The sequence below is a fragment of the Bombus huntii genome, unplaced genomic scaffold (assembly GCF_024542735.1).
Source record: "Bombus huntii isolate Logan2020A unplaced genomic scaffold, iyBomHunt1.1 ctg00000058.1, whole genome shotgun sequence".
Lineage (NCBI taxonomy): Eukaryota > Metazoa > Arthropoda > Insecta > Hymenoptera > Apidae > Bombus > Bombus huntii.
In genome coordinates, this window is record NW_026099319.1 from 27,541 (window position 1) to 53,993 (window position 26,453).

General features: G+C 36.6%; 2 protein-coding genes and 2 long non-coding RNA genes across 14 annotated transcripts in view; 2 read left to right on the forward strand and 2 right to left on the reverse strand.

Annotated features, from left to right (window-relative positions):
• The window catches only part of LOC126875835 (uncharacterized), a 148,009-nt gene that overhangs the window by 21,983 nt on the left and 99,573 nt on the right, over positions 1–26,453 (forward strand). For 2 of the 8 annotated variants that reach the window (XR_007693708.1, XR_007693709.1), the window contains exons 1-2: positions 10,245–10,301; positions 10,466–11,055. The exons of 3 other annotated variants lie outside the window; for them this stretch is intronic. This is a non-coding gene — a long non-coding RNA (uncharacterized LOC126875835). Of the gene's footprint in view, positions 1–10,244; positions 10,302–10,465; positions 11,056–26,453 lie in introns of those variants that run through there. 3 more of the 8 variants (XR_007693715.1, XR_007693718.1, XR_007693713.1) reach the window with 2 other exon arrangements.
• LOC126875833 (uncharacterized) lies at positions 910–1,655 on the reverse strand. Its single transcript, XR_007693705.1, has 3 exons — positions 1,543–1,655; positions 1,235–1,330; positions 910–1,158 (listed from the first exon to the last, which is right to left on the reverse strand). It is a non-coding gene; the product is annotated as an uncharacterized LOC126875833 (long non-coding RNA).
• On the forward strand, positions 2,174–9,215 carry LOC126875802 (omega-amidase NIT2-A-like). 2 transcript variants are annotated; one of them, XM_050638711.1, is made up of 4 exons: positions 2,174–2,289; positions 7,291–7,475; positions 7,876–8,044; positions 9,135–9,215. In XM_050638711.1, the coding sequence occupies exons 2-4, from the start codon at positions 7,392–7,394 to the stop codon at positions 9,146–9,148; spliced, it is 267 nt and encodes an 88-aa protein (XP_050494668.1). In that variant the 5' UTR covers positions 2,174–2,289; positions 7,291–7,391; the 3' UTR covers positions 9,149–9,215. The 2 variants fall into 2 exon arrangements, with proteins under 2 accessions (XP_050494668.1, XP_050494667.1); XM_050638710.1 differs by lacking the exon at positions 9,135–9,215 and adding an exon at positions 8,320–8,640 and having other exon boundaries at positions 2,175–2,289.
• The window catches only part of LOC126875803 (venom serine protease Bi-VSP-like), a 163,932-nt gene continuing 140,713 nt past the window's right edge, over positions 3,235–26,453 (reverse strand). For 2 of the 3 annotated variants that reach the window (XM_050638721.1, XM_050638713.1), the window contains 3 exons: positions 3,863–4,386; positions 3,593–3,688; positions 3,235–3,521 (listed from right to left, as the gene is read on the reverse strand). In XM_050638721.1, coding sequence (XP_050494678.1) covers positions 3,325–3,521; positions 3,593–3,688; positions 3,863–3,935 — 366 coding nt within the window. In that variant the 5' untranslated portion in view covers positions 3,936–4,386 and the 3' untranslated portion in view covers positions 3,235–3,324. Of the gene's footprint in view, positions 3,522–3,592; positions 3,689–3,862; positions 4,387–4,567; positions 4,750–26,453 lie in introns of all 3 variants that reach the window. The other variant, XM_050638720.1, reaches the window with a different exon arrangement.

Genomic DNA, 26,453 nt, shown 5'->3' on the forward strand with positions numbered 1-26,453 from the left:
TATTTCAAAATCTGGAACAACAAATTTTTATTTATAAAAAATGAAACTGTGTTTATATATTCTTTGTCATGATGCTATTTCTTATTACCATGTCGACATTTTTTAAAATTCATTTTGTTATCTCTACGCAATATGAAAATTCATATACTGCTTAATATTTTTTACATATTATCCATCCACCGCATGATATCTCCTGAAAAATCAAAATATTAATGTTATATTATTACAATGCTTCTTAAATTTCAATTTTTGACAAATTTGAAATCCAATATATTTTGCACAATTATTATTTATCAAAAAATTCCAAGTTAGTAACTTTCTTTTCAAATGGCAAATAACATATACTTTGACTTACCTGTAAGTTTTTGTTCCTAATCATCATTTCCTCTTATAGAACATCATTATTGTTCTTATAATTACTACCAGTGTCATAGATATTGTAGTGGCTACAACTGAATTAATAGAAAATGATAAATAACTGTGTATAACACTAACACATAATTGTGTATAACAATGACAGATAACTTTTACTTACATATCAGTCGATAAGGGATTACTGTGATATCCTGTTGATGTTTCTTAAGGCACTTGATTAGGTGCGATACGGTATCATTCCTTATGGTATACTGTAGATAAGTATTTTAGAAAATAACAAGAATAAATCTAAATTATTCAGAGGTTCCAGTTTCGGCTTAGACATAAATACAGGGCCATTTGCAAAGAAGAAAGGGTGCGTTTCTACAGCCTCGTTATAGTAACCATGAATACCAATCTCTGAATTACTGGTTACTAAACATAAATATCCTATAAAATTTAATATATTTCTTTAATTTTTAATACATACATGAGTTAGTAGTTCTAAATTATGAATCATCCTACCTGTGATATTACGCTTTTCCTTATAATATCATCACTCGAGTGAACAACATTAAGATCATGTAAACCATGTCATCCTATCTTACTGTGAAGATACTTAGTTATGTTATCTAACATTATAAAAATATCATCAAATTCAAGTCCTTTTATTCACATCACATGGCCACGACGATCTGGTTCTTCGTTATATAATGTTCTAAAATTTGTCGTATATATAGGATGTACAAACCGTGATATCAAGGTATCAGTTCTTCCTTCCCAAGGGACAGTTTCATTAAAATTCTGATAGAATTAAAAATTAATTATTAATATTCTAACAATCATATATGTTAAATACATTATAGTCAACGATATATACCTGAGCGAATGTAGGGGTGATTCCTTGATAATTATAAATGTCATCAGCCCACATCATTGTGCCACTTCTTTGTACTCCAGCCTCTAGATTAACAGCCTAAACAAACATACGAAATTTTATAGAAGCTGTACAAAATATAGTATATATGCGCAATATTGAAGCGTTCAAGGGGATATAAAGGTAATGTACATCACATACACGTGTACTCTCATGCAACAAAATACAATTAGATTTAATAGTATAAGCTCTTTTATTCATCATAATAGATTGGAAATTTAAGTGTCTTACGAGGGTGAGTAAAAAGTTACCCGCTCTGTCGGTGTAGAATTTATTTTAAGCAATTGTCAAAAAAGACATACATCATTTTTTGACATAATCACTCGATTTCTGTATACACTTTGTCCATTTGCCGAAGGACCTTTATATTTTCTCATTAAAAAATGTTTTGGGCTGAGCTGCGAACCACGAATGCATCGTCGTCTTCACCTTTTCATCAGCTTTTTCGGCATCCATCTCGCACAAACTTTTTAAAATCCAAATCTGTCGTGTACTATTGCATAAGCAGAGCCGTGGCTGATTTGCAAATGATTTGCCACATTATCCACTGTCACTCGTCTATTCCATAGAGCATAAGTTCATGAGCACGTTCAATGTTGTCATCGTGGATGTGGACGGGCGTCCAGCTGTTTTTTCATAACACTTGTGCGATCTTCTTTGAACTTTTGTGCCCATTCAAACACACTTCGTGACAAAACACTTTCTCCATAATGTGCATTAAATCTTTGATAAATATAGGCATCAAACATAACCTCCGACCACAAGAAACGAATCACAGCATCCTGCACTGTTTTCCTGCAAATCACCATTGCAAAGCGCCATTACTCGCGCAACGGTCACAAACGAATTGACGTAACACAAAGAAACCTGCGCAGCAGCACTGAACAGATATTGACGTCATACGAAGAGTGCAGATGGATCAATACGGTCGACAGAAGTTTTAACTATCTGGAGTGCGGATAAATTTTTACTGAGAGTCGTATAGGAATCTATAATCTGTAAGTACACCTTTGGCTGAATGGAAATTTCTCTTACATATAGTCAAAAATGCTGAAACTGTGTATTGAATTGGAAAGTGATAAAAAATAAGTGAAGTTTCGAGGTTGCATGTGATTGCATGAGTACACAGGACGTTTTTAGCGAATAAAAAATAATTTTGAAAGACACGAGACTTATCTTGTATTTTATGCACTCTCTGTGTCCGAATTTCCAGAAGCTCTCTATCTTATGAAGTGTTTTAGATTAGCCGGAAAATTTTGTACGTACATACAAGAAGTATACGATCTAAGTGGAATATTCCATTATTCTCTTGATACAAAAGAAACGAAATTTACAGAACTTCTCAGAAAGTTGGTTTATTATTACCAAATTAATAGAATTAATATACGTTTATCATCTTTACATACCTAAGTTGTGGAGGTTTATCGTGCGTAAAAAATTAGTGTCGTTTCAAAGTTACATTTCGTACATTTTAAGCCTATAATTTGTAACGTACAAAACAATGTAAATTTGAGCTGTTTCTTATCTCCACAATAAGAAAATCCAACTTTACGTTTTTTACACAATGATATTTATGGAACAGTAATATCATATTATTGCATCGCTTGGAGAATGAAGTCAAGGTACGATGTGACCCTAGTGTAAACGCTGGGATACCCAGCTGTGCCGCACTTATAAGCATAAGACACAATACCTATTAAATACGAGGTTAATTCATGTTGTATCAGCAGTGATCCGCCGCGGTCAGCCTGAAAGGATCGTTAAATTTTTAATCAAAGATACTGAAATATATCGATCGAATTGTATTGAAATTATACTTATATACAGTAATAATCTTCTATTGATTTGTGTATTGAAATACTCCAATTTATAACGTACATGTTATATGTATTTTGAGCAAAACTAAGATTAGAGGAAATTAGATTAAATACCATAACGAGGTGTGAGAAGTGGGCAAAACTATTAAATTGTGTTTATCTATTATTTTTAATGTTTAAGACGTCGATTTGATGTTAATTCGAATCGACGTGTCTTCAGATACCGTATAGTTTGTAGTAACTCTGTAACTTAATTACCGTACAAGAATCCTCTCCACCCTGAGCATGTTCGGCGCATATTATACCATCAGTGATATCAGGTGCATTAGGAAATTTGGAATAAGCTATTTTGCATTCGGCGTTCTTAATCACTGGCATTTGTACTTCCATTAATGCATTACGTCGTGGTCGTCCTACGAAGAAAATAAGAAAGATATTTAAGACTGGAACTATTTAATTTTATTATAAAATTGATATCACTTACTATATCTTAATGCTCCCGATCCAGCAACAAGGGGGTTATAGCCGACGAAGTTGCTCTTTCGTAGGGGCTCTTTCGTACAAATGGGATATACGTACCCTGAAAAATAAAAAAATAAATGAAAATGCAGGAAACTAATGACCAAAAGTATGAGAAAGAATTATACACGCTTTATGACACAATATATGTGTACAGTAAGAAATTTCAGGATATGATACTTCAGTAATACTCAATAGCATATATATATATATATATATATATTTGAGGACTTACTCGAAAATGGCACCTCCTCCACCAATCTAAGAATGGCAATATTATGATTGTGTATGTTTTCTATTCCATCCATATGTGCACAATGTGCTGCGGTCAAAACATGCCTAGCCGATATCAGGGAACCTCCGCACTTCCATAGTGGTTTGTCTGGGTTTCGGGGATTACGAAAACCTAATGCAGCGATTCATGGCCAAGCGCCTAAAATGCAATAGTCATAGTTGTGAATATACATAATTTTTTCTCACATAACGAGTAACAACGATTATTACCTATTCGAAATTCGATCATACAGCAGACGATAAGTACATACGTACAAATACTCTGAAACAGAGATTTGATAAAGACAGAAATTAAATTTTTATTCCAGTGGAATACAAATTATTAAATAATTCTATATAATTTCTATTTGAACTATACTGAACTATAAAGTTCAAACGTGTAATTTCTGCCCTAACAGTTTTTGATCTCTATCCATATTATTACTCCTATATCAATTTTTTATTTCAAGCAAAAAGATACTCTTCCTAACATGAAGTAAAAGAAAGAAATAATTCAAGTTAATAAGTAAAGTTACTACCGATAAAATCATAGCATTATTATTTAGTCTAATTGAAATGTACATTGATGTGCTGTTTAATGCCTTTAAAGTTCATTCTTTGCAGTAAATGGCTTATTATTAATCGGAAAGAAAGACATAAAACGTACCAAGTTCAGCTGGTTTACCATCGACCACCCTGGTATGAGAGACGTTGCTAAAACCTCAGTATGGTGGTCGCAAAGCCTTATACTTATACACAGTTTTTATTAAAATTTCTCTCTTCTCTTTGTTTGGATCGTTCGGACAGCAAACGATCGTAACATTGCCCTGGTATCTGCACACTGATCGTCTATAAAAATCGGTGGCTGTACGGTACTGTATCTGCCATATTTCTTGCAGAGGTTTACATTTTCTGTAGTCAAGGCACCTGCCTTCTTGATTGTCCGGTGTGGTACATTCTGGATCAAACAATTTTAAAACATTTATACAGTTCAAAGATGCGTAAGAAAGCGACACCGATTACTCAACTTTCGAAGTAAAAAGCCGATCGAGTCCACCGGATTGCCCTACAGACACGTATTAATCCGTAAGAGTTAGTCATCATGTTGATAATAATTATCTAAAGAAACTTTTCACGTGAAAATATAAAATTTTAATTGATTAGATATTGTGTTAGCCATACTTAAGAAAGAAAATGAAAATGAATGAAATGAAAGAAAAGGACTACCTTCAACCTCATTTTTTAAATAAACACTTTGTCAGTTTTGCGGTAAATAAGTTCTTAGGAATTCAGGACAGTTTTTAGTGAATCATTTTGTTTCGACCGTTCGCGGAGAGACGCGATCGCGAGATAGCACGTCAACGAGAGTTGTAATTTCCCGTTACGATTAAATAATCGACGCCACGAACTGATCAGTTCAGTAGTTCAATGAAATTCCACAGAATTAACACAAATAAATTAATGTTTATTTCAACAACTTATTAACTAGAAAGATATAAATGGAACAAAAAAAATGTAACTGCGTTTTGGTTGATAAGTAATGCGCGACATACCACCTGTGTTGACGGTTCGACTTCTCGAAAAGTTCTGAACGCCTTTCGATTTTTTTCGTTTTTTCTGGAAGGCGACCCCCACTACGTTCGGATCACGCCACATTCTTTTACGCGAGGTAAAATAACGACCACGAGTCGACGTTTCTGGAAGTCGCCCTGCTTAATGAATCATGCGCTTGCCACTACAATGTTTGTTTGCCGGGCAGACGCGACGGTCCGTCTGCGACATTATAGTGCCGCGATCGATAGTTAAGAATATGACCTATGGTAAGCCGCATGGCGTAACATTCTCCCCCCGTTGAGAGGGTACCGATCAAACTAGCGAGGTGTGGTTGAAGTTCCCATCTTATTTCGTCTCGGTGGCTAGTTGTTCGGGTTTCTCGAGATCGGGTTGAATTGGCAGTGGGACAAGCCTTTTGACGCCCCGATCCAAAATGCTTTTTGCCGTCTGAACTGTAGCTGTCCGGATGACACTGTCACGACCGGCATACTTCAAATCCGACGGACTGACGATAGAGATAAAGCACTCGGCGACAATGTATATCGCTGAAGTGCCTAATGAACCATCAACATCCCAACGGTCCTTCCACCGAAGGTTCTAGAAGAAAGAGCACGTGGCAACGGTCGCGGACGCCTAGCAAATGCATGGACGGTGGGGATGTTGAGGGATGACAAAAGAAAGTAATCGGATCCGATCGAAAGTAAAATCATAAGAGTCAGTCTTAAAAAGTCACGCCCAGAGTTCGGAAGTAGATTGTAAAGTGTATTGATGTTAGAAAAAAAATAAAGTTTTCTTTTTTTTATTTTTTACCTCAAATTCCTTTTTTATTTTGTTATTTTACGTGACAACACCATCGGCGCCTGGATGAACTCGGCCCAGAGGCCAATGCATGGAGGGAACGTTGTCCTCTCTGAGGATGACGATTGTGCCCTTTTGGATGCTGTGTCCACCCTTGCTCCATTTATTGCGGTTGGTTAGCTCGTTCAAATACTCCTTATGCCAGCGGTTCCAAAAATGTTGTTTAAGCTGTTGGATATGCTGCCATTTGGAGAGTCGGTTCGATGGAATGTCTCTGAAATCTCGATCACGTAAGCACATTAATGAATCGCCAATGAGGAAATGTCCGGGAGTGAGGGCTAGGAGATCATTTGGATCGGTGGAGATAGGAGTTAGCGGGCGGGAATTGAGGACTGCTTCTATTTCTATGATAAGAGTATTACGGTGTTAAGCTCATATGTTTCTGTTTCTCCACTCGCGCTGCGCCATAATATCCTTTGATATTTCCGATCCTCTGGTCGTACGAGGAATTGCCGATACATTTTCTCGATCTCGCCAGTGAGTACGTACTGATGAGCGCGGAATCTAATTAATATACAAGATAAATTGTGAATTGATTCGAGAATATAGGATTTCCCCATTTTCATGATTATCGTGATTTTTGTATAAATATATTTTTGAAGATACTAATAATTAGGTACTTATAAATTAGTATTATCAATTATTTTGCATTTATAATTCCGCCTCTAGTATAAGTGTTAATTGAAAACTAACTTTATGTTTCAAAAAGTACTAGCAAAGTCGTTGAGTAACAAGCCACTGATGCTAACACAAATAGCATTGTCGTAATTAAATATTTCTAAATATTCATTTTTCATTTTGAACCTGTAGAAACAATTTATTATATATACTATTAGCTAAGTAATTGCATATTTAATTAAGTCGAAATATAAAACTTAGTTATTTTAATAATTTAAAAAATAAAAAACTGACAAACATTTCAATTTAATTTATGGTTGGAACAAAAGACATTTCATTAATTGAAATATTGCAACGCAGAGTACTTTCCAAAATACGCCGAGAGTATTCCTGATGGTGAAACGAGCGTTGCTTCATCGAACGCAGCTAAAGAAAACAACATCTATGTAGTTGGTGGTACGATGCCTGAAATAGAGGGCGATAAATTGTACAATACCTGTACTATTTGGGGTCCCGATGGAACTTTGATAGCAAAACACCGAAAGGTAAGTAATATATTCCTTTATGGCTTTGAATTTGAAAATATTGGGGCGAAGAAAGTGACTCTATCTAGGAATAATTTAGGAATATACATATGTACATACGTATACTATAACCAATTCTATAATTTACGGTTTATAAAATACGTTATGATACGGGAAACGCCCATTTTTGTTGTAATGTGTTTGTGTTGTATAAATTTTTCAAATACTTAAAATATTATTATACTTATTTTTTCTCCTTTTTAAACATTATTAAATGATAAGATTTTTTAATAAAAGAAAGTGATAAAAACGCTGTCAGTTATTAAATAAAAAATAATTAAAGTTTAGGAGTTGGTAACTTTGATATTAAATTACAAAAGTTGCAGCAATAGAATTAGCGACTACATTTTTATGTTATTAGGTACATCTATTCGACATCGACATTCCTAATAAGATTACTTTTCGAGAGAGTGATTCACTCAGTCCTGGTAACTCCCTAACGACGTTCGATGTGAAGGGCTGCAAAATAGGTATTGGCATTTGCTATGATATTAGATTCGAGGAAATGGCACGCATTTATCGGAACAAAGGTACAGTAACTTAATCGATCAATACTTAACTAGCAAAAAATTAAATATCTTTCTTAAATATATTCTATATAAAATTAATATAATCTGTAACTCTGTATAAACAGAAGCTTAATTTAAAAAAACCAGTATATTTGCTGAAAATGAAACAAATAAAAGAATTAAAAGCACAATAAGAGGACTGTCCTCGCATATTCAGAAATGATGGAATGTGAACCGTGCAACTACGAAGTTAATTGGTATTCGGTAGCTTCATATTTCCTGCTTCTCTGGGTTAGGTTGCCAAATGCTGATATATCCAGCGGCATTCAATATGACCACTGGACCACTGCACTGGTCATTACTTCAGCGTTTCAGAGCGAATGATAATCAATTATACGTTGCCTGCATATCACCGGCTCGTGTTCCTTAAGCAAGTTACGTCGCATGGGGACATACACAGTTGACCAATCCCTGGGGAAAGATTCTTTACGATTTGGAAACTCAAGAGAATATGGCAGTCACCGATATCAAAAAAAAAAAAAAAAAAAAAAAAAAAAAAAAAAAAAAAAAAAAAAAAAAAAAAAAAAAAAACTGGCGAACCGTGTGTTACCACAACGAGACACGCGATGCTATTTGTCGCTTTAAATTGTGCCGCAACTCGTTTTTGAGATCTTTGCCAGGGGCGCGTTAAAACATGCTGAAAATATATTTCTGGCTTTTCTGGGGTTTAACTGAAATATGACAAATAACGTTGTAAAACATATGTACTTATGACTTACAGAGTAATTGAGTGTACAAAATATATAGTATACAAAATAGCCAGCGATTTAGGGCTTTAAAAGATCAAAAGGAAAGAAAAGGAAAGAAAAGAAGAAAGATAATATATTGTGGCAGTCTAAGTCGATCTAAGAAAATAGATAAAGGGAGGGAGGGGCAAAGCTAGTTAATCTGGAAAGAATCCAAGCGTCAATTTCAAGCATTTACAGAGAATCAAGCGGGCTGGTTAAAGTCGTGAGTTGAGCAATTATCCCGCGTTAGGTTCAATCAGGTTAGTCCCACGCGAAATTGATCCAACCATGCGAAAACGAGTGTATTCTGATTTCTGTCGCAGATACTTCTGGCTAGTGCAGTACCTACACGGTGGTTGTTGAAATAGCCGCTTCTCATCTATTTTCCCTAGCGCGGACATCATCCTTTGATCCCTTACGACTAACGAAGTTTTCTAAGATGTACGGCAGTTTGAGATTCTACTTGAAAATGATCATGATTGCGGTCTGTGTGTCGTCTGCTCTTCTTTTTGTCCTTCCGTTAAAGACTGGTAAGTTGATACTGATTAATTATGCGATCGAAACCCTATATAATGGCTACAAAAATGCCGCTAATATAATATTCCTTCTTTCTTGTATCTTCTTTCTTGTATCTTCTTTCTTGTATATATATCTTGTATATATATATATATATATATATATATATATATATATATATATATATATATATATATATATATATATATATATATATATATATATATATATATATATGTCGGGTCACGATTCGAATTTTGGGCGCGCGACGACTCTTCGTGTGGACTAGCCATCGTTTCACAAAGCCGAGATTTTATTTAGACATATATACAGGTCTATCACTAAGCTTAACAAATAATAAGTACAACTAATAATAAGTCTAACAAACACTAAGCCTAATGAATAATACGATCTACGAATAATTAAATTAAATAATACTATTAGCAATGTTTGAGTTCAAACGAATCCACGATCACCGGGATAACTCCTTACTAAGCGAAACTAACTTAGACGCAAATGCGATCGTCGAAAATGCTCGATGTATCACTGCGCCAAATACGATAAGGATAGGTTCGACAAAAACAAAGCTAAAATAGTTAGGTTCAACCTTGGCGATTTCGTGTTACGTAAAAACGAGGAAAGAAACCAGACGAAGTTAGATCCGAAATTCAGGGGTCCATTCGTAATAGCCGAGATTTTGGAAGGAGATAGATATACCCTAAAAACCTTAGACGGCAAACGATCATATAAGGACAGACACGACAGACTGAGAAAAATGCCAGAAGGTTGCGTCCCTGCTGAGTTAGACGTCTGCGGTGATGACAACGGCGGTGATAATAACGATGCAAGTACACTGACCTCAGAGGATCATTAACACTGCGTTGTGGTCATAGTAATACACCGAGTGGTTTTATGTGCTTTTGTTGTAACCCGTTGAGTGGGTTGATGTGTTTTTGTTGTAACCCGTTGAGTGGGTTGATGTGTTTTTGTTGTAACCCGTTGAGTGGGTTGATGTGTTTTTGTTGTAACCCGTTGAGTGGGTTGATGTGTTTTTGTTGTAACCCGTTGAGTGGGTTGATGTGTTTTTGTTGTAACCCGTTGAGTGGGTTGATGTGTTTTTGTTGTAACCCGTTGAGAGGGTTGATGTGTTTTTGTTGTAACCCGTTGAGTGGGCTTACGTGCTTTCTGGGTGTAATGCACCCAACGTGGCAATATGATCCAACAAACTGAGGTTCACCGGTGTACGAAATCGAAAATGATCTGTTGTGTCATTACGGTCTGGCTGGCGACTCACAGAACGCACCTAACACTTTGAATACAAATTATAACATTACAAATTCCTATTCTCTTTTATTTTTCTGTTGTCAAACCTCCGAACGAAACTTTGTTATTGCACTGGACCCTTGACTTACTTGGACATTTAGTTAAATCGCAAATAATGTCAGTTGTATCGAATCTAATGTAAGAAATACGATATTTTAGTTACACACGAGGACGTGTGATAGTCAGGATGGCCGTGTCGGAGATGAAAGAACACCGGAGCCTTTGGAATTTTGGATAATCCCGCAACATTGTAACCTAGAGTCTACTATAGCTGTAATTGAACAATTGTAGTTATTCAACCCGATTGTAATTATTCGAGAATTGTGATAATGAGCTTGGGTTCGAGGCGACAGTCAGTCGCCGAACGTAGCCGCGGTCACGGGATGAACGCTTTGCCTAACAAAGGTATGAAGTAATTCTATAGCTCTCCTTAAAAGAAATATTTGTGGCGACACGCGACAGTAAACATTCCAACGGTTTCTGTCCCGTGGCTCGCCACGTGCAGACCCTATTCTTCGAGTAAGATGATTGCCAGATGTCGATGCGTCTCCGCAGTACATGTTCGGCTAGCCCGAGGGCCCGTTATAAATCTTAAGGTTTAGTTAACTAAAGTCCTTCAAACAGACAAACAGTCTTTGTCCCAACTACGGGAAGATAGGGAAGACATATTTTTCAACGAGCGGCGTCTCCCACTAGCAACTTTCCCTCGAGGGCGGCTAGCATCCTTTTCTAACCACCGATATGGAGATTAACCAATTAGCAGCAACACTTTCTGAACGAAGGCTTTTCTCGACGAATCCGATGATCTCGTATCCTTAGACACACCCCGTTATAGTTTTCCTGTGTGGCATCATCGGGACGGGAAAGGCTTTCTCGCTCGCGATCTCATCGATCCAAGAGTAACGCCTTCGCGATCAGTGATTATTCTCAGACTTAGACTTTGTGAGTACGTTCTGTTGTCATCCCGTTGACCGCGGATTCGTTATTGAACCTAGGATCATTGTCATTAGTATCTCGAGCACCTAACTACCGCGGTTACTTGTCCGGTTCTATAATAATCGTATTTGCACTAGTCAATGTCTTCTCCATTGCATAACGACAACGTGTAACCCAAACGAAGATTCGTTTCACGCCCCTAACCCTAATTCTAATGTAAACCCGATATATATATATATATATATATATATATGTATGTATAAGATTTATAAAATGAATGCTCGGTAAAATGTCTGTGATAAATAATAGCAATTAAAATGGAAAAATTTTTAATTGCATTGCTTCGACTATACATATACATATACTTAATGTGACTTACTTTGTATGAGAAAAATTCTGTTTGCCAATTCGATATCGAGAGCTGATAATGCTAACATACGATGAAACGATAACAGAAGAATCCGAATATTCAAAACTTTTCACGATATATGTTAAATAATATTATGAAATAAATTAAATAATTACCCCGCATTGCTTCCAGCGTACGTGTTCACGATTCTCGGCGAAACCGAATATGGCAGCAGGAAATCAACCAATCACAACTTCGGAAGAAAGTAAAGCGCGGGAAGAAATCGCGGCATCCAGCTTCCTGCGAATCTATTCTCGATCTCGATGTAAGCAGTAATCTTTCGATAATCGTTTTGCAAAATGGCGTGTCTTAAACGAAGTGTATAGTAAAATTCGTATTTGAGAGACGCATAAATAAACGATATCAGGCTATTTCCCGCGAGAAATTCACGTTCGGTTGCAACATAACATGTCACGTATGTATTTTCGTCGAAAACTGATTTCGAGGGACGTGTATATGTGCGTATCAAGTTACTTGGCGAAAGTTCAACGACAGACTGTGACTTTAAAACAGTATGTATGCCTATGTTTGTTGTCCGAGAATTGGAAGAATCTGTCATGTTTTGTTTACGTCGGCTGTAATGGAGTGGTGTTTTTGTCTTGTGGTAACTGAATGTCTCAAACAACAAACTCGAGATTTCAATCGATCTTCGAAAAGAAGTCATACCCATTGGCCTTGGGTGAGTTGTGATTTCATTAACTTTTTAATTCATAATTGATAACATAAGGTTATTGTAAGACCGATGAAAATATGGATAGCAACCAATTGCAATTGAATATCTGGCCTGTCTTGCACTATTGAAATTTTGCAAGTCACTAAAGTTACCAGCATTAATATGTTCCCTTGCACAAGTTTGACGATAAAACAAATGAAATTTTACTATTTGCAAGTTATTTGATTATTGTATTTAACGAAAAATTATAAAATCATAAAATAGAATTCTATATAACCTGTAAATCGTAACTTGTCAATCTACTAGTACATATATTATAAATTGGTAAACTTTTGTGTGTGGGGGAGGGGGTGCTAGATGTAACACTGATACGACATTTTGAAAAAATATTTAATTATAATCATGAAAGGCGTTATTGAAATATTGAGTTTTTATTAATGTTCCTTGCAACTTCGAGTTTGCGTACTATATTTAAAATGTACATAAGATATAAAGTATATTGACAAGTAACAGTCACAAAATTGTTTCAAATGAGGATAATCATCCTAATATCAACTTATCAATTGTGATCTGATAAACAAGAATTCAAAATACAGTTAAACTGTGTTCTACATACAATAATCTTTTTCGGAGGAGATTTAAATATATGAACATATTGTGATATTTTGTCCATAATAACATGAATAATATAAAGTTTCGTATTACATATACTCTATTTTTTAATATATTCTGCATATCTCATTTTATGACAACAGACAAGCAAACTATATTCCCATTATAAGCTTCGCTCTAATTTCGCATCGTTTCACCTGAATATATCGTGAAATTTCATCCCGTCAAAATTTTGCGTCAATCTTTTTTATCTTAAAGGATTAAAGACAGTTGCAAAACGCCACGGTGTTTCGGGGTTTGTTTAAATTTCCGCCAAATGAAAAAGAAGTTTCGCGAAAAATGGTAGTTACTAACGGCACGTCTGGTTACAATTTTCGTTTACAATTCTTTTGGCGAGTAAATATGACGTACTGGGTCGATACTAAGTAGTCGGTTGTCCCTGAAATTTGAACTGTTGAGAACGAGGTAATAACAGGGCGACTGGTTTGTTGCTGTGTAACGTATACACGTTTCTGAATAGTTTTCTACTTTAAATGAAATTAACTGCTACCCGACGGAGTTTCGACGTAGCGATAAACACGCCACTGAAAAAAGCGACGAATGGGAATGGAAAATACGTAAAGATTTTTTTGACAAAATAAAGAATCATTTTGTCAGATTTCAAGAAGAGTTTGGGTAAATTCAATTTATGCTCTTTGCTACTTGACTTATGTTTATAACACTAAAAGTTATCTTTACAAGCAGCGAAGTGATTTAGTTTCATCCGTAGTTCGGTTGCTTCCAATTTTTTCATTTTCACATTGTGTAAATTTCGACCAATTGCGGGGAGACGTAATCGCGAGGAGAGACGTCAACGGGGGTCGTAAATCCCCGTTACGATTATAACAATCGACACCACGAATTGATCGATCCCCTGATTTCCGTTGAGATAATAGGGGTGATTGAGTTTGTATAACACTGTGATTCACAGAATTATAAATTATATATTTCCAACACTTAGATTACACTGACGTAGAGAAATAAATAGTTAACAACTTGTCGCATGAAGATGCGATAGATATGTACGCTAGAGCAGGGCTCTTATAATGGAAATTAATGTATTAATGGACTTAGCACTATAATATATTTAGGAGAGAAGATGTGTGTTCGACAACACCGAGAACCGACAAAAGATTTGCGTGAAGTATGCGACTCTCGCGCTATGTGTAGACTGCCGCGTTAGGCGTTAGTTTTTAGACTGTCTGTCGCTCTTTTTCTAATACGGAAGAAAAGTTCGGTGTGGGTGTGCCCCTGTGCCTAAAGAACGCGGATTCGTTGTTCCCACTTTCGTTAGAAAAAGTGAGGGCCACGAAGCGCGGTGTCGATTGGTCATGACCTGCACTACTGCTCGAAGGGATGAGTATCGAGTCTCCTACCATCGTGGTGGATAGATGACTGTGTGCGTGAGAAAAACCTAGCTTGTTTTATTACAGGGCTATTCGGATTTTCCTAATGGGTGCATACCCGCTTTCTCCGTGTTTTAAGTGCGACTAATAAACCCAAGGACCTCTCTAAAAACCGACTGTGTTTCGAGAATATTTTTAAGCTTTAGAAATTCTTCAAGACAAACGGATTGAAGACACATGGCGAAACAATACAGGGAAGTGAAAGTTATGGTGGGTCCTTAGGTTTATTGAGGGTCGAAGTGACGTTACGCAGGTCGGTTGTTGTCCGGTCGCGCGGGCTGGCGTGCAGATGTTTTAGGCGGCGTAACACATTGCGTATTACAATATTGATGTTAAAATATTATTATAGAAAAACATGTTAGCAACTTAATTTTCTATTTGTTCGTTTCTCTGTTTTCCTTATTCTGTTTTTGGATTTGTGGTGGATGATTTAAATAATGACGTGACGAGTTGATACTTGATATTGTCAAATATATTTAAAATTATTCTAAATACAGAATTAATCGCACGGGAGACAAAGATTTTGTAACGAATCCTAGCGGCTGCCATTTGTCGTTCACGCGCTGTTGCCGATGCCGAATGCGCTAATGTCACGTAAAATAACAAAATAAAAAAAGAAATTTGAGGTGTAAATAAAAAAAAGAAACTTTATTTTTTTTCTAACAACAATTCACTTTACAATCCACTTCCAAACTCTAGGCGTGACTTTCCAAGACTGAAGCTCTTATGATTTGACTTTCGATCGAATCCGATTACTTTCTTTTGTCATCCCTCAACATCCCCACCATGCATTTGCATTTGCTAGGCGTCCGCGACCGTTGCCACGTGCTCTTTCTTCTAGAACCTTCGGCGGAAGGACCGTTGGGATGTTGATGGTTCATTAGACACTTCAGCGATATTGCCGCCGATTGTCGCCGAGTGCCGCCACATCTTTATCTCCATCGTCAGTCCATCGGATTTGAAGTATGCCGGTCGTGACACTAACATTGTGGCGTCAGAGACGATGCGTTTTGACTCGCGAAAGGCGTTTTCGGTTTGCTTCGACCACTCGATTCGCCGCGAACAGCTCGTACGTATCTTTGTTCGCGGATCCGCGTAGTTTGTTGCACGAGTATACGTTTATATTGACACCGGTGTTCACAAGAAAAGAGATCCTTGGTGCCCTGTCCGTCACGAAAATGCGATGGGATACTAAAGCCATCGCCACATGCCGCGTTTACGGACGGCTGGTCTCGTTTCACTGGGTCCAGTTGCAAGGGGCCCGGCACTTCCTTGCGCGGTCTCGAAAGGTCTCGTGGTAATAGCAGAGACCAGACTTCTGCGGTCTGTCCTTCGAACTTGATATCAATCTTGCCTTCCGTATGTAGAATAACGATGTGAGGTGGATAGTGGGTGAAGGTGCCCACAAGAAATACTCTTGATGTTCAACAAAAAAGTTAATTAAATTATTAACAATCAACAGTCAACAATTTATGATCAACAATTAACGACTAACGATTAACTGTCAACAACAATTAACGATTAACGATGAACGATCAAAAACAATTAACGATTAACGATGAACAACGATTAACGATTAACGATTAACTATCAAGAGTCAATAATCACGTATCTCTAATTGTGTTTGCTTCGCTATGACGCTTAACCTTTCGCACTCCGCAGCTCGGGGCAGAATGAATCTTTGATTCGAAACCAAATGGATTCTTTTCTTTGTTGCCCCTCGATATCTCCACTACGCACGCGTTTATTAGATGTCCGCAACGGTTGCCGCGTATGCATTCTTCCGAATATTCGGCGAAAGAACTGTAGGGATATCAATGGTACATTAGGCGTGTCGGCCTTACGCTTTGAAGGTATAGCGCTTTGTGTCGCGAAGCCGTTGGAAAGTTCCATGGTCGAGTGCCACCACAGATGCATGACGATTAGATACAAACGCTTCAAGTATTACAATTAATAGCTGATACAATTGCAACAAAACAGATGTCCTTTATGCAAGACTACTGAAATTACACAGCTACAATAAAATAAGGAATACGTCTGTACTATGGGAAACATAAATAAATATACACATAGTAGCTTATACAACATGTATGTGGAGGACGATTAAACGCGTTGTTGATTAATGACCAGACGAGTTGATACTTAGTGTAGTCAAATGTATTTAAAATTATTTGCAGTACAGAATTAGTCGTCGTTCGCTTAGTGTTGCTCGATATGTGTATACAAGGTAATGCTTACGTTCGTTCGATATTAATTCGCTATAAGAATGTTCGATACTAACTGTCTTAACGATCGTGTTCTTTTATTTATACTCGGGGGAGTATCGAAAACTTTAAATTCAACCTCGGTTGACGATTGCACGCAGCGGCAACATTGTTTTGCCCGGAGTTTGTTTATCGTTACGCTTTGCTTGTCACGTAAAAGTAATGGGAAAATAATAATAAAAAAATGTTGGGTTCTTGAACCAGAGTTCGAGATACCTCTATTCTATAATAGGATTACAAGTGTGCGATTAAACTGTTACCGAAAGACTGAAGCCTCGATCAAGAACCAGCCCTTCTAGATGTTCGTTTATCTTATGCCTACGTGCCGAATTCATAATCCTTTATTTTGGGAGTCGGTGTCGTGTGCAAGGCGGTTCAGGTTTCCTGAGTCGGTTGGACATATTTGTTGACGTTACATTCCCCCAGTGTTAGAGTGCGGCTGGTCCTCCAGACTCTTATTTTCGGTGTAGTGCCTCCTTTTGTATGCCCTTTTGGAATCTTACATGCCTTGCTTCGAGGATGACTGAATTGGTGTCTTCAGGTAATTCTCGTAATGGTTGTATTTCAGGTGTGGAATATGTGTTTAAAGGTGCGCTCTATTGGTCTCGAGATATTGCTTATACCTGTGTCTTTTTTTTTCTTTGGTTTTACAACATAATACGCGAATACATAATTTGGAAGGTAGGCATTTGCTTATAATATCGAATAATCCTATTTTCTTAAATATACATATGTTCCTAGTAATGCTAGATCAATATAACTAATAATTTATAAGACACTTAGTTCCTATTTCTTAAGACTTCTAATTCTATGTTCATAATTAAGAGAGTTTACTTCGTTGGAAATTTGATTGAGGTGCATTCTATACGATTATACATTATTAATGATTTTTGGAGCGTTTTCAATTTTTGTTAGGATTTCTTCTAGACTGTCAGTTAAGGGTAAAGCTATAGTTTTGAAATTTGTTTTGTAAGTTATATTGGTTTTTAAGTTATTGTTTTCATCAAAAAATTTATCTATATTTTTATTCATTAATTCTAAATTATCGTTATCCAGAGTTACAAATAGACTTCTAGAAATGGATCCAACAAAATTCAATGAGCCTCTTCGGTAACAAGTGTGTGTCATAAATTTAATATGCATGATTACATTGTCTAAATTTCTTTTGCGAGCGCGTGTAATCATTTCATTGGAATACGGGCATTCACTTTTAAAATGTTCTGTTAACATTAGTCTAAATCTTTTAATTTCGCTGAGTTTTGCATATATATCCTTAATGTCTAAACCTATAATTACGTTTACGGATTCGCTATATAAGTATGCATGAGCTAATTTTTCTTGATATATAGAACTACCATTAAGGGGTATAACGTTTAGCTTAGCTAACTATGAAGAAGGTGAAGATCGTCCTGGAAAGTAAGGTTTAATACGGTTACCATGTATTTTCCTAATCGAGTGATTTACTATTATTTCATAATAAGGGGTTTTTCACTTTTTCAATGGTGTATGGCCCTGGCCATTCAGTATCTATCTTGTGTTCTTTATGATCGTTATGAATTAATACTAAATGTCCTTCTTTAAAAATAGATTGAGGTTTGGCAATTTTAGAGAAGTTTCTAATAAATTTTCTATAGTATCCAGCTAGCCCAAGGAATGATTTTACATCTGTAGGATTTTTTGGTAGTTTGAAATTCTTTACTGCTTCTATCTTTTTAGGGTTAGGTTTTACTCCATCTGCTGTCACTACATGTCCTAGATATTCTAATTCGGGCTTTAAGAATTCACATTTATCTGGTTGTATTCTTAGACCTACTTTCCCGAGTCTTTGGAATATAATGACTAAGTTTTTAGTATGTTCTTCCATCGATTGCCCGAATATAATGATATCATCGAGATAAACGAAACAATGATTGTTAATCAAACCTCTTAACGTGGTATCCATCATTCTTTGAAAGGTAGCAGGTGCGTTCTTGAGCCCGAATGGCATTCTATTATAGTGGAAGTGTTCTTATGGTGTGCTAAATGTAGTGTATTTCTTTGAATTCTCGTCCATGGGTATTTGATGGAACCCTGAGGATAAGTCTAAAGAGGAGAAATATTTCTTATTTCCTAGCTGTGATAGTATATCGTTAATGTCAGGTAGTGGATACGCGTCTTGGTCTGTTAGTTCGTTTAACTTCCTAAAGTCAATCACTACTCGCCACTTTTGTTTCCCTGATGCGTCGATTTTCTTTGGAACGACCCAGACAGGAGAGTTATAGGGAGAGTCGGAGGGTTCTATAATCTCTTTGTTTAACATTTCAGTCATCTGTTTATTTATTTCGGTTTTATGATGTTCGGGAGGACGGTAGGATTTTACGTTGATGATCTTGTTACGTAGATGATACATTTACACTGTACACGTGAATGTGTGTGTAAGCGTCAGAGGGCGTCCAGGTCTCAGTAGAGACAAAAGACGATTGGAGGCTGTTAGGAGAATCTAGAGGAGGTGGTTGACAACAAGCGTGCGTGCAAGAAGGTTATCGAAGTCTTCAGAGTGTAATATATATATGTATAGCTGTTGTGTGCGAAATAAAGTAAACTATTTGTATTTTCGAATCCTCTCTATACCTTAACATGGTAGCAGAGCGTGGTTACTAGTTTTGCAAGCTATTTAGTGCGTGGTTTTTAGTCTTGCGAGTTTAGTAAGGGAAGAAACGTTCAAAGAATATAAAATAAAAGAAAAAATACTTCAAGCACGTAGGAACGCTTGAGTAAAGAATAGGAAATCAATTAAAATGGAGAGATCGGAAATTATGCTATCGATATTCGATGGTGAGGGTTACGGTATGTGGAAGAAAAGAATAACAATGTTTCTGAGATATAAAGAATGTGATATTGTTATAACTAGAGTGAAGACTGAAACAGACAATCCAGACTGGGATAAAAAGGATCTGAAGGCGATAAATATAATTTACAGTGCCTTCTCAAATAGACAATTAGAATATATTAGGGAAGAAAAAACAGCGTATGAAATAATGAAAAAGTTCGACGAAGTGTACTTGAAAGAATCGACGGCACTAGATCGTGTGCAGAAGGAGATTGGAGAAGATAAGTCTTGATAAATACAGTGATTCAGCATCGTTTTTTAGCGATCTTGAAAAATTAATAAATGAATTAAAAGGTGCAGGCGCAAAAGTGAGTGAGAGGGAAAAGCTGAATTACATGATAAATACGTGTTACGTCGCGTAACTCTACCTAGCCCAGGCCACACACCGCGGGCAAGATGGCAACCAGATGTCTTCGGATACTCACTGCGTACCCTCAATAGTCTCAAGTATCTTCCATAAATCTTAGGAATTTCCTAGTCGAGGTCCTTCAAACTGAACAAACGTCTGTTTCCAAAGCATTTCTAAAGACCTTTGTCTACTACGGCTTGACAAGGGAAAGTTGGTTTTTCTCACGTATGATGCAACTTTCCTCCCACGAACCACTTTCTCTCGAGGGCGGTTAAGACCCTTCGTTTAACCAATTAACAACGAAGACTATTTCCCTCACTCCCTTAGTCAAAATCGTCACCAACAAATCCGATGGTCCCGTGCGCTAGACACACCCATCCTTAGCTTTCCTCCGCCACAGCATCGTCTCCGAACATCACTGACTTTACATCCTTCGAACAGTCAACATCCTTCGACCGGGTTTACACCCGAAGATCAGTCAGTCTCAATCAAGCATCTCGTCAAGCGGTCAGCAATTCGAATACAATGAGTCGACAAATCCATCAGTATACGCGATAATCCGTCTAGAGACTCAGGTCGCACTCATTCGTAGTCATCTCATAACAAATATTCATTTTGTGTTACACCGAAGTTGTTGGTTTGTGAAAATATATAATAACCTGTTAGCAACAGCGTTATCCTTCATTTAACTACCCTTATTATCCTAAACGAAATAAGGGATCGAGCGATTCGCGGCGTCGATTAGCAAATCGTAACGGGAATTTACGACTCCCGTTGGCGCGCTTCTTCGAGATCGCGTCTCCCAGCGAACGTGCGAAAACAATACGTTACCCGAAGAGTATAGCTACATAGCGGATATAATAGATGCAGTGAAAGAAGAGAAACAAACGGTAGCGTGCGTGAAGAATAAAATAGAAATAGCGGAAAAGAAAGATAAGTCTAATCGAGGAGAAATGAAAACTAATGCCTTTGCTGCAAAAAAGGAAGGATGCTTCAAATGTGGAAGAGTGGGATATTTTGCATGAGAGTGTCAAAATGGCGTCCAAGCGGGAAGCAGTAACAGTTATCGGCGTGGGTCAACACGTGGTCGCAGCAGAGGAAGAGGAAACAAAGGCAATACGAACAGGGGGCGTGGAAACTTCCATCGTCAATCAGCAGCCGGCACGAGCGAATATGGCAACTCAGGAGCAGGCATATGGATGGCAACAGCGCACGCAGCACACAGCAGCGAGATGAACGAGATAAGTGGTAACGAAATAACATACTTATTTGTTAGGGAAGTGATACATTTACACTGTACATGAGAGTGTGTGTGTAAGGGTTAGAGGGCGTCAAGGTCTTAGTGGAGACAAAAGACTGTTGCCAGATGTTAGAAGAATCTAGGATAGTCGGTTGGCGACCAGCGTGCGTGCAAGACGTTCTTCAGAGAGTAATATAGATGTATAACTGTTGTGTGGGAAATATAGTCAATTATTTGTATTCCCAAATCCTCGAATTTCCTTAACATGGTAGCAGAGCGTGGTTACTAGTTTTGCAAGATATTTAGTGCGTGGTTACGATCTTGCGAGTGAGTTTTCAGTAAAGAAAAAAAAACTTTCAGAGAAAAAAAATATACTTCGAGCACGTAGGAACGCTTGAGTAAGAAAAGAAAAAAGAAGAAGAATCAATTAAAATGGAGAGATCGGAAATCATGATACCTATATTCGATGGTGAGGATTATGGAATGTGGAAGCAAAGAATCACGATGTTTCTCAAATATAAGGAATGCGAGGTTGTTACAACTAGAATGAAGAACGAAAGAGACGATGAAGACTGGGACAAAAAGGATTTGAAGGCGATAAATATAATTTATAGTGCAATATCGAACAGACAATTGGAGTATGTTAGGGAAGGAAAAACGGCGTATGATATAATAAAAAGGTTCGATGAAATGTACTTGAAAGAGTCGACGGCACTGCAGATCGTATGCAGAAGGAGATTGGAAAACATAAGACTGGAGAACTACAGTGATTCAGCATCATTCTTTAACGATTTCGAAAAATTAATAAATGAATTAAAAAGTGCGGACGCACAAGTAAGTGAGAGGGAAAAGCTGAATTACATGCTGAATACGTTACCCGAAGAATACAGCTACATAGCGGACATAATAGACGCATTGAAAGAAGAGGATCAAACGGTAGCGTATGTAAAAAATAAAATAGAGATAGCAGAGAAGAAAAATAAATCCAATCGAGGAGAAAGGCAAACCAACGCCTTTTCTGCAAAAAAGGAAGGATGCTTCAGATGTGGAAGATTAGGACACTTTGCGAGAGAGTGTCAAAATGGCGTCCAAGCGGGAAGCAGTAACGGCTATTGGCATGGGCCAACACCTGGTCGAAACAGAGGAAGAGAGAACAAAGGCAATACGAGCAGAGGACGTGGAAACTTTCATCATCAATCAAGAACCGGCACGGGCGAGCATGGAAACTCAAGAGCAGGCATATGGACAGCAACGGCGCACGCAGCAAACAGCAGTGAGACGAATGAAATAAGTAAGAACGAAATAGTGTGGCTATTAGATAGCGGTTGTACCGATCACATAATTAATAATATAAATTATTTCGATAAATCTATCGACCTAAAAGAACCGGTAAATATATATTTAGGCGATAATAGACCGATAAAAGCGACAAAAGTTGGGAATGTTATAAGTTATTTTGAAGCATTCGGAAAACAAAATAAAATAAATATGAGGAAAGTATTTTACGCGAAAGAAATGTCCGCAAATTTGATTAGTTTAGGTAAACCAGCAGACGATAAGAATACGGTTATTTCCAAAGGAAATATTGCGAAAGTAATAGATGAGGATAATATACTTACAGCTCAGTTCAAAGAGAATGGGACATATAGAATAAAAAGTATATTGAAAGGGAAGAAGCACTTAGTAAACAGCGCCGAACGTAGTGGTATGAGTAAAAAGGAAAGATGGCATAGGATGCTAGGACACGTAAATTTTAAATATTTAGAGATTTTGGGTAAAGAGCAGCTAGTGACTGGCATACCGAATGAATTTGAAAAGGAACTTTTGAAATGTAGGGTGTGTATAGAAAGCAAAATGCATAACTTACCTTTCAAAAATAATCGAACTAAGGCTAGGGAAATAATGGAAATTATTCATACGGACGTATGTGGTCCCTTTAAGACTACCGGATTCAATGGAGAAAAATATTTCATTTCATTTATCGATGATTATAGTAAAATAGCTAGGATCTATTGTATAAAATCAAAAGATGAGGTCTTTGATTCTTTCGTACAGTTCGTAAATGAAGCCGAAAATTTAACGGGCAAGAGGTTAAAAATATTAAGATGCGATAATGGTAAAGAATATTTAAATAATCGAATTTATAAATTTGCTAGGGATAAAGGTATAAGAATAAATAATTGCCCAACATACGTACATGAATTAAACGGGACAGCGGAAAGGTATAATAGAACAGTGATGGACATGGCGCGTTGCTTGTTAGCGGAAGCGAAAGTACATAAAAGGTACTGGCCGGAAATAGTTTGTACAGCGGCATACTTGAAAAATCGAATATTAGCGAATACTATAGAAAGAAAGACACCTTTTGAAATATTCTTCGGGAGAAAACCAAGTGTTAAAAATCTACATCTATATGGAAGTAAAGTTTTTGTAAGAAGGCCAGAACAAAAAAGAGTTTCCAAATGGGATAAGAAGGCAGATATGGGAATTCTGTTAGGATATAGTGAAGTAGGTTAGAGAGTCCTATTAGGTGTAAAAATAACAGTAGCGACATGTAGAGGTCGTAGAAACAGACAAAAAATGTATCGGTTTTGAGGAGAATTCATTCGATGCAGTTAGCGATGATAGTAAAGATAATTATTTATTGGACAGCATGAATAAGGAAGAGTTAGAAAGTAGAGAAGATGAAAATGATAATAGTTCTGAAAGCGTAAAGATTCCTAGGAGATCTACACGTAATAAGAAAACTCCAGTAAGGTATCCAGAAAAGGAAAACAGTAGTGAGATTCACGCAAATTATTGTAGAGTAGATATCTTTTGCACATTTGAGGAGGCGATTTGTTGTGAAAATAGTGAAGTTTGGAAACAGGCTATGGATAAGGAAATAGAATGTCTCTATAAGAATAAAACTTGGAAATTGGTAGAAAGGGTAAAAGGCAAAGAAGTATTAGATGTAAAATGGGTTTACACGAAAAAATCAGAGGACAGGTATAAGGCTAGATTAGTGGTAAGGGGATTTCAACAAAGAAACGTAGCCGATGACATATATTCTCCAGTGGCGAGTAATCAGACCTTTAAGATATTGCTATCATATTGTTGTCAAAATGGAGTAATAATTGAGCAAATGGATGTAGAAACTGCCTTTTTAAATGGTGAAGTAACCTCGGAGGTATATGTAAATCAACCAAAGGGATATGCGGACGGAACGAATAGAGTTTGTAAATTATCGAAAGCGCTTTATGGGTTAAAAGAAAGTCCGAGGGATTGGTATGAGTGTTTTGATAGGTATGTGACGACATTGGATTTTAAGAAGAATAACATAGAGTTGTGCCTATATACTCATGGAGAGGGGGAAAATGTTGTTTATTTGCTAATATATGTAGACGATTTGTTAATCTGTAGTAAAAACAAAAAAAGGATACAAAATGTAAAGAAGCTATTACCTGATAAATTTAAAATGAAAGATTTAAGTGAAGTAAAAGAATATTTTGGAATAAATATAGAGTATGATTATATAAAAAATGAAATGAAACTAAGCCAAACGAAATACATTGAATCATTAGCGAACAAATATAAATTACAAAACAGCAAATTGTACTGTACACCAACGGAAACAAATTTAAAAATTGAAAACGCTGAGATAAATAGAAATGACATTGGATACAAGAATTTAATTGGCGCATTGCTGTATATTAGTACAAATACCAGACCCAATATAAGTTATAGTGTGAATTATCTTAAGTAGATTTCAAGATTGTTGTAGCGAGACACATTTTAAATATGCTTTGCGAATATTGAAATATTTGTACCGAAATATTGAAATATTTAATATTAAAGATTTAAGGTTACATTAGAAAAGGAATGAAAAGTGTGAAACGATAGATTGTTATGTGGACGCTGATTGGGCAGGAGATCATTTAGATAGAAAATCTACTTCTGGATATGTAATTAAATTGTATGGAAATGTAATCGGTTGGAAATCTAAAAAACAAAGGTGTGTGACAAAAGCCTGGACGTATGCAGAGTATGTAGCTCTATCGGAAGCGGTGAGTGAATTAATGTCTATTAGAGAAATTATGAAGGTCTTCAATGTAAATCTAGACAATAACCCTGTAAAAATTTATGATGATAACTCTGGAGTGATAAGTATAGCAAAGTACGGAAATTTCACAAAAAATTCTAAACACATTGAAGTTCATTACCACTACGTTCACGAATGCTTAAAGGAAAATAAGATAAATATAATTTAAGTAGGTACAGACGAAAATACTACATAGGTTCTCTAAGAGGTTTTTCTATGTGCGATAGTCGAATCAAAGATTTGAATTTTTAGATTTGATCTACAGTGTTTATATTTTCAATAATGTTAGAAATTTGGACTGAAAACTTACCACCATTGATAAAGCATACTGGCGTTGGCTTTCCAAGTATACAATTTTTTGAACGATTTCTCCCGATGCGAGGGGTGGTTCTTGCTGCAGCAGAAGAGTATTATTATCTAATTTTAATGTTTTATTGGAGAGTTCGAATCGATATTGATTTAAACCGGGTAAGCCTAATATGCCGTCTTCTATGATAGGGAAATTATCATCTACTAAGGAAAATTCTATCTCTTTGTTGAATAAATTTAGTTTAATTTTGGAATTGGATTCGTATTTGGAATGTTCCATGGAGAATTTCTATGTGTCTGGTATTATTGTCCTTCCTGGGTAGCATCCTCGTTTAAGCAAGTTGATTCCTGCTCCCGAGTCAACGAAAAATCGCAATCCTCGTCGTCCTGGTAATTGTAGTCGTATTGTGGATAATCTTCCTGAGGTAGCATTGTTAATTCTGATTGTTCTTGAATGTGGTTTATTCCTGGAGGGGCTTTTGTTTGAGGCGGTATTCGAAAATTTTGGCATTGATTGGCAAGGTGTCCCAATCGATCGCATTTGAAACATTTCGTTTGTGGCCTTTCGTTTAATGGTCGATTTTCAAGCTTTGTAAAATTATTCATTCTTGGTAGA

Coding starts and splice junctions, on each gene's coding strand:
- LOC126875802 (XM_050638710.1), top strand. CDS start 7,392: ATGCCTGAAATAGAGGGCGATAAATTGTACAATACCTGTACTATTTGG. Junction 7,476..7,875: donor TGATAGCAAAACACCGAAAG/GTAAGTAATATA, acceptor TTATGTTATTAG/GTACATCTATTCGACATCGA. Junction 8,045..8,319: donor ACGCATTTATCGGAACAAAG/GTACAGTAACTT, acceptor TCTCTGGGTTAG/GTTGCCAAATGCTGATATAT.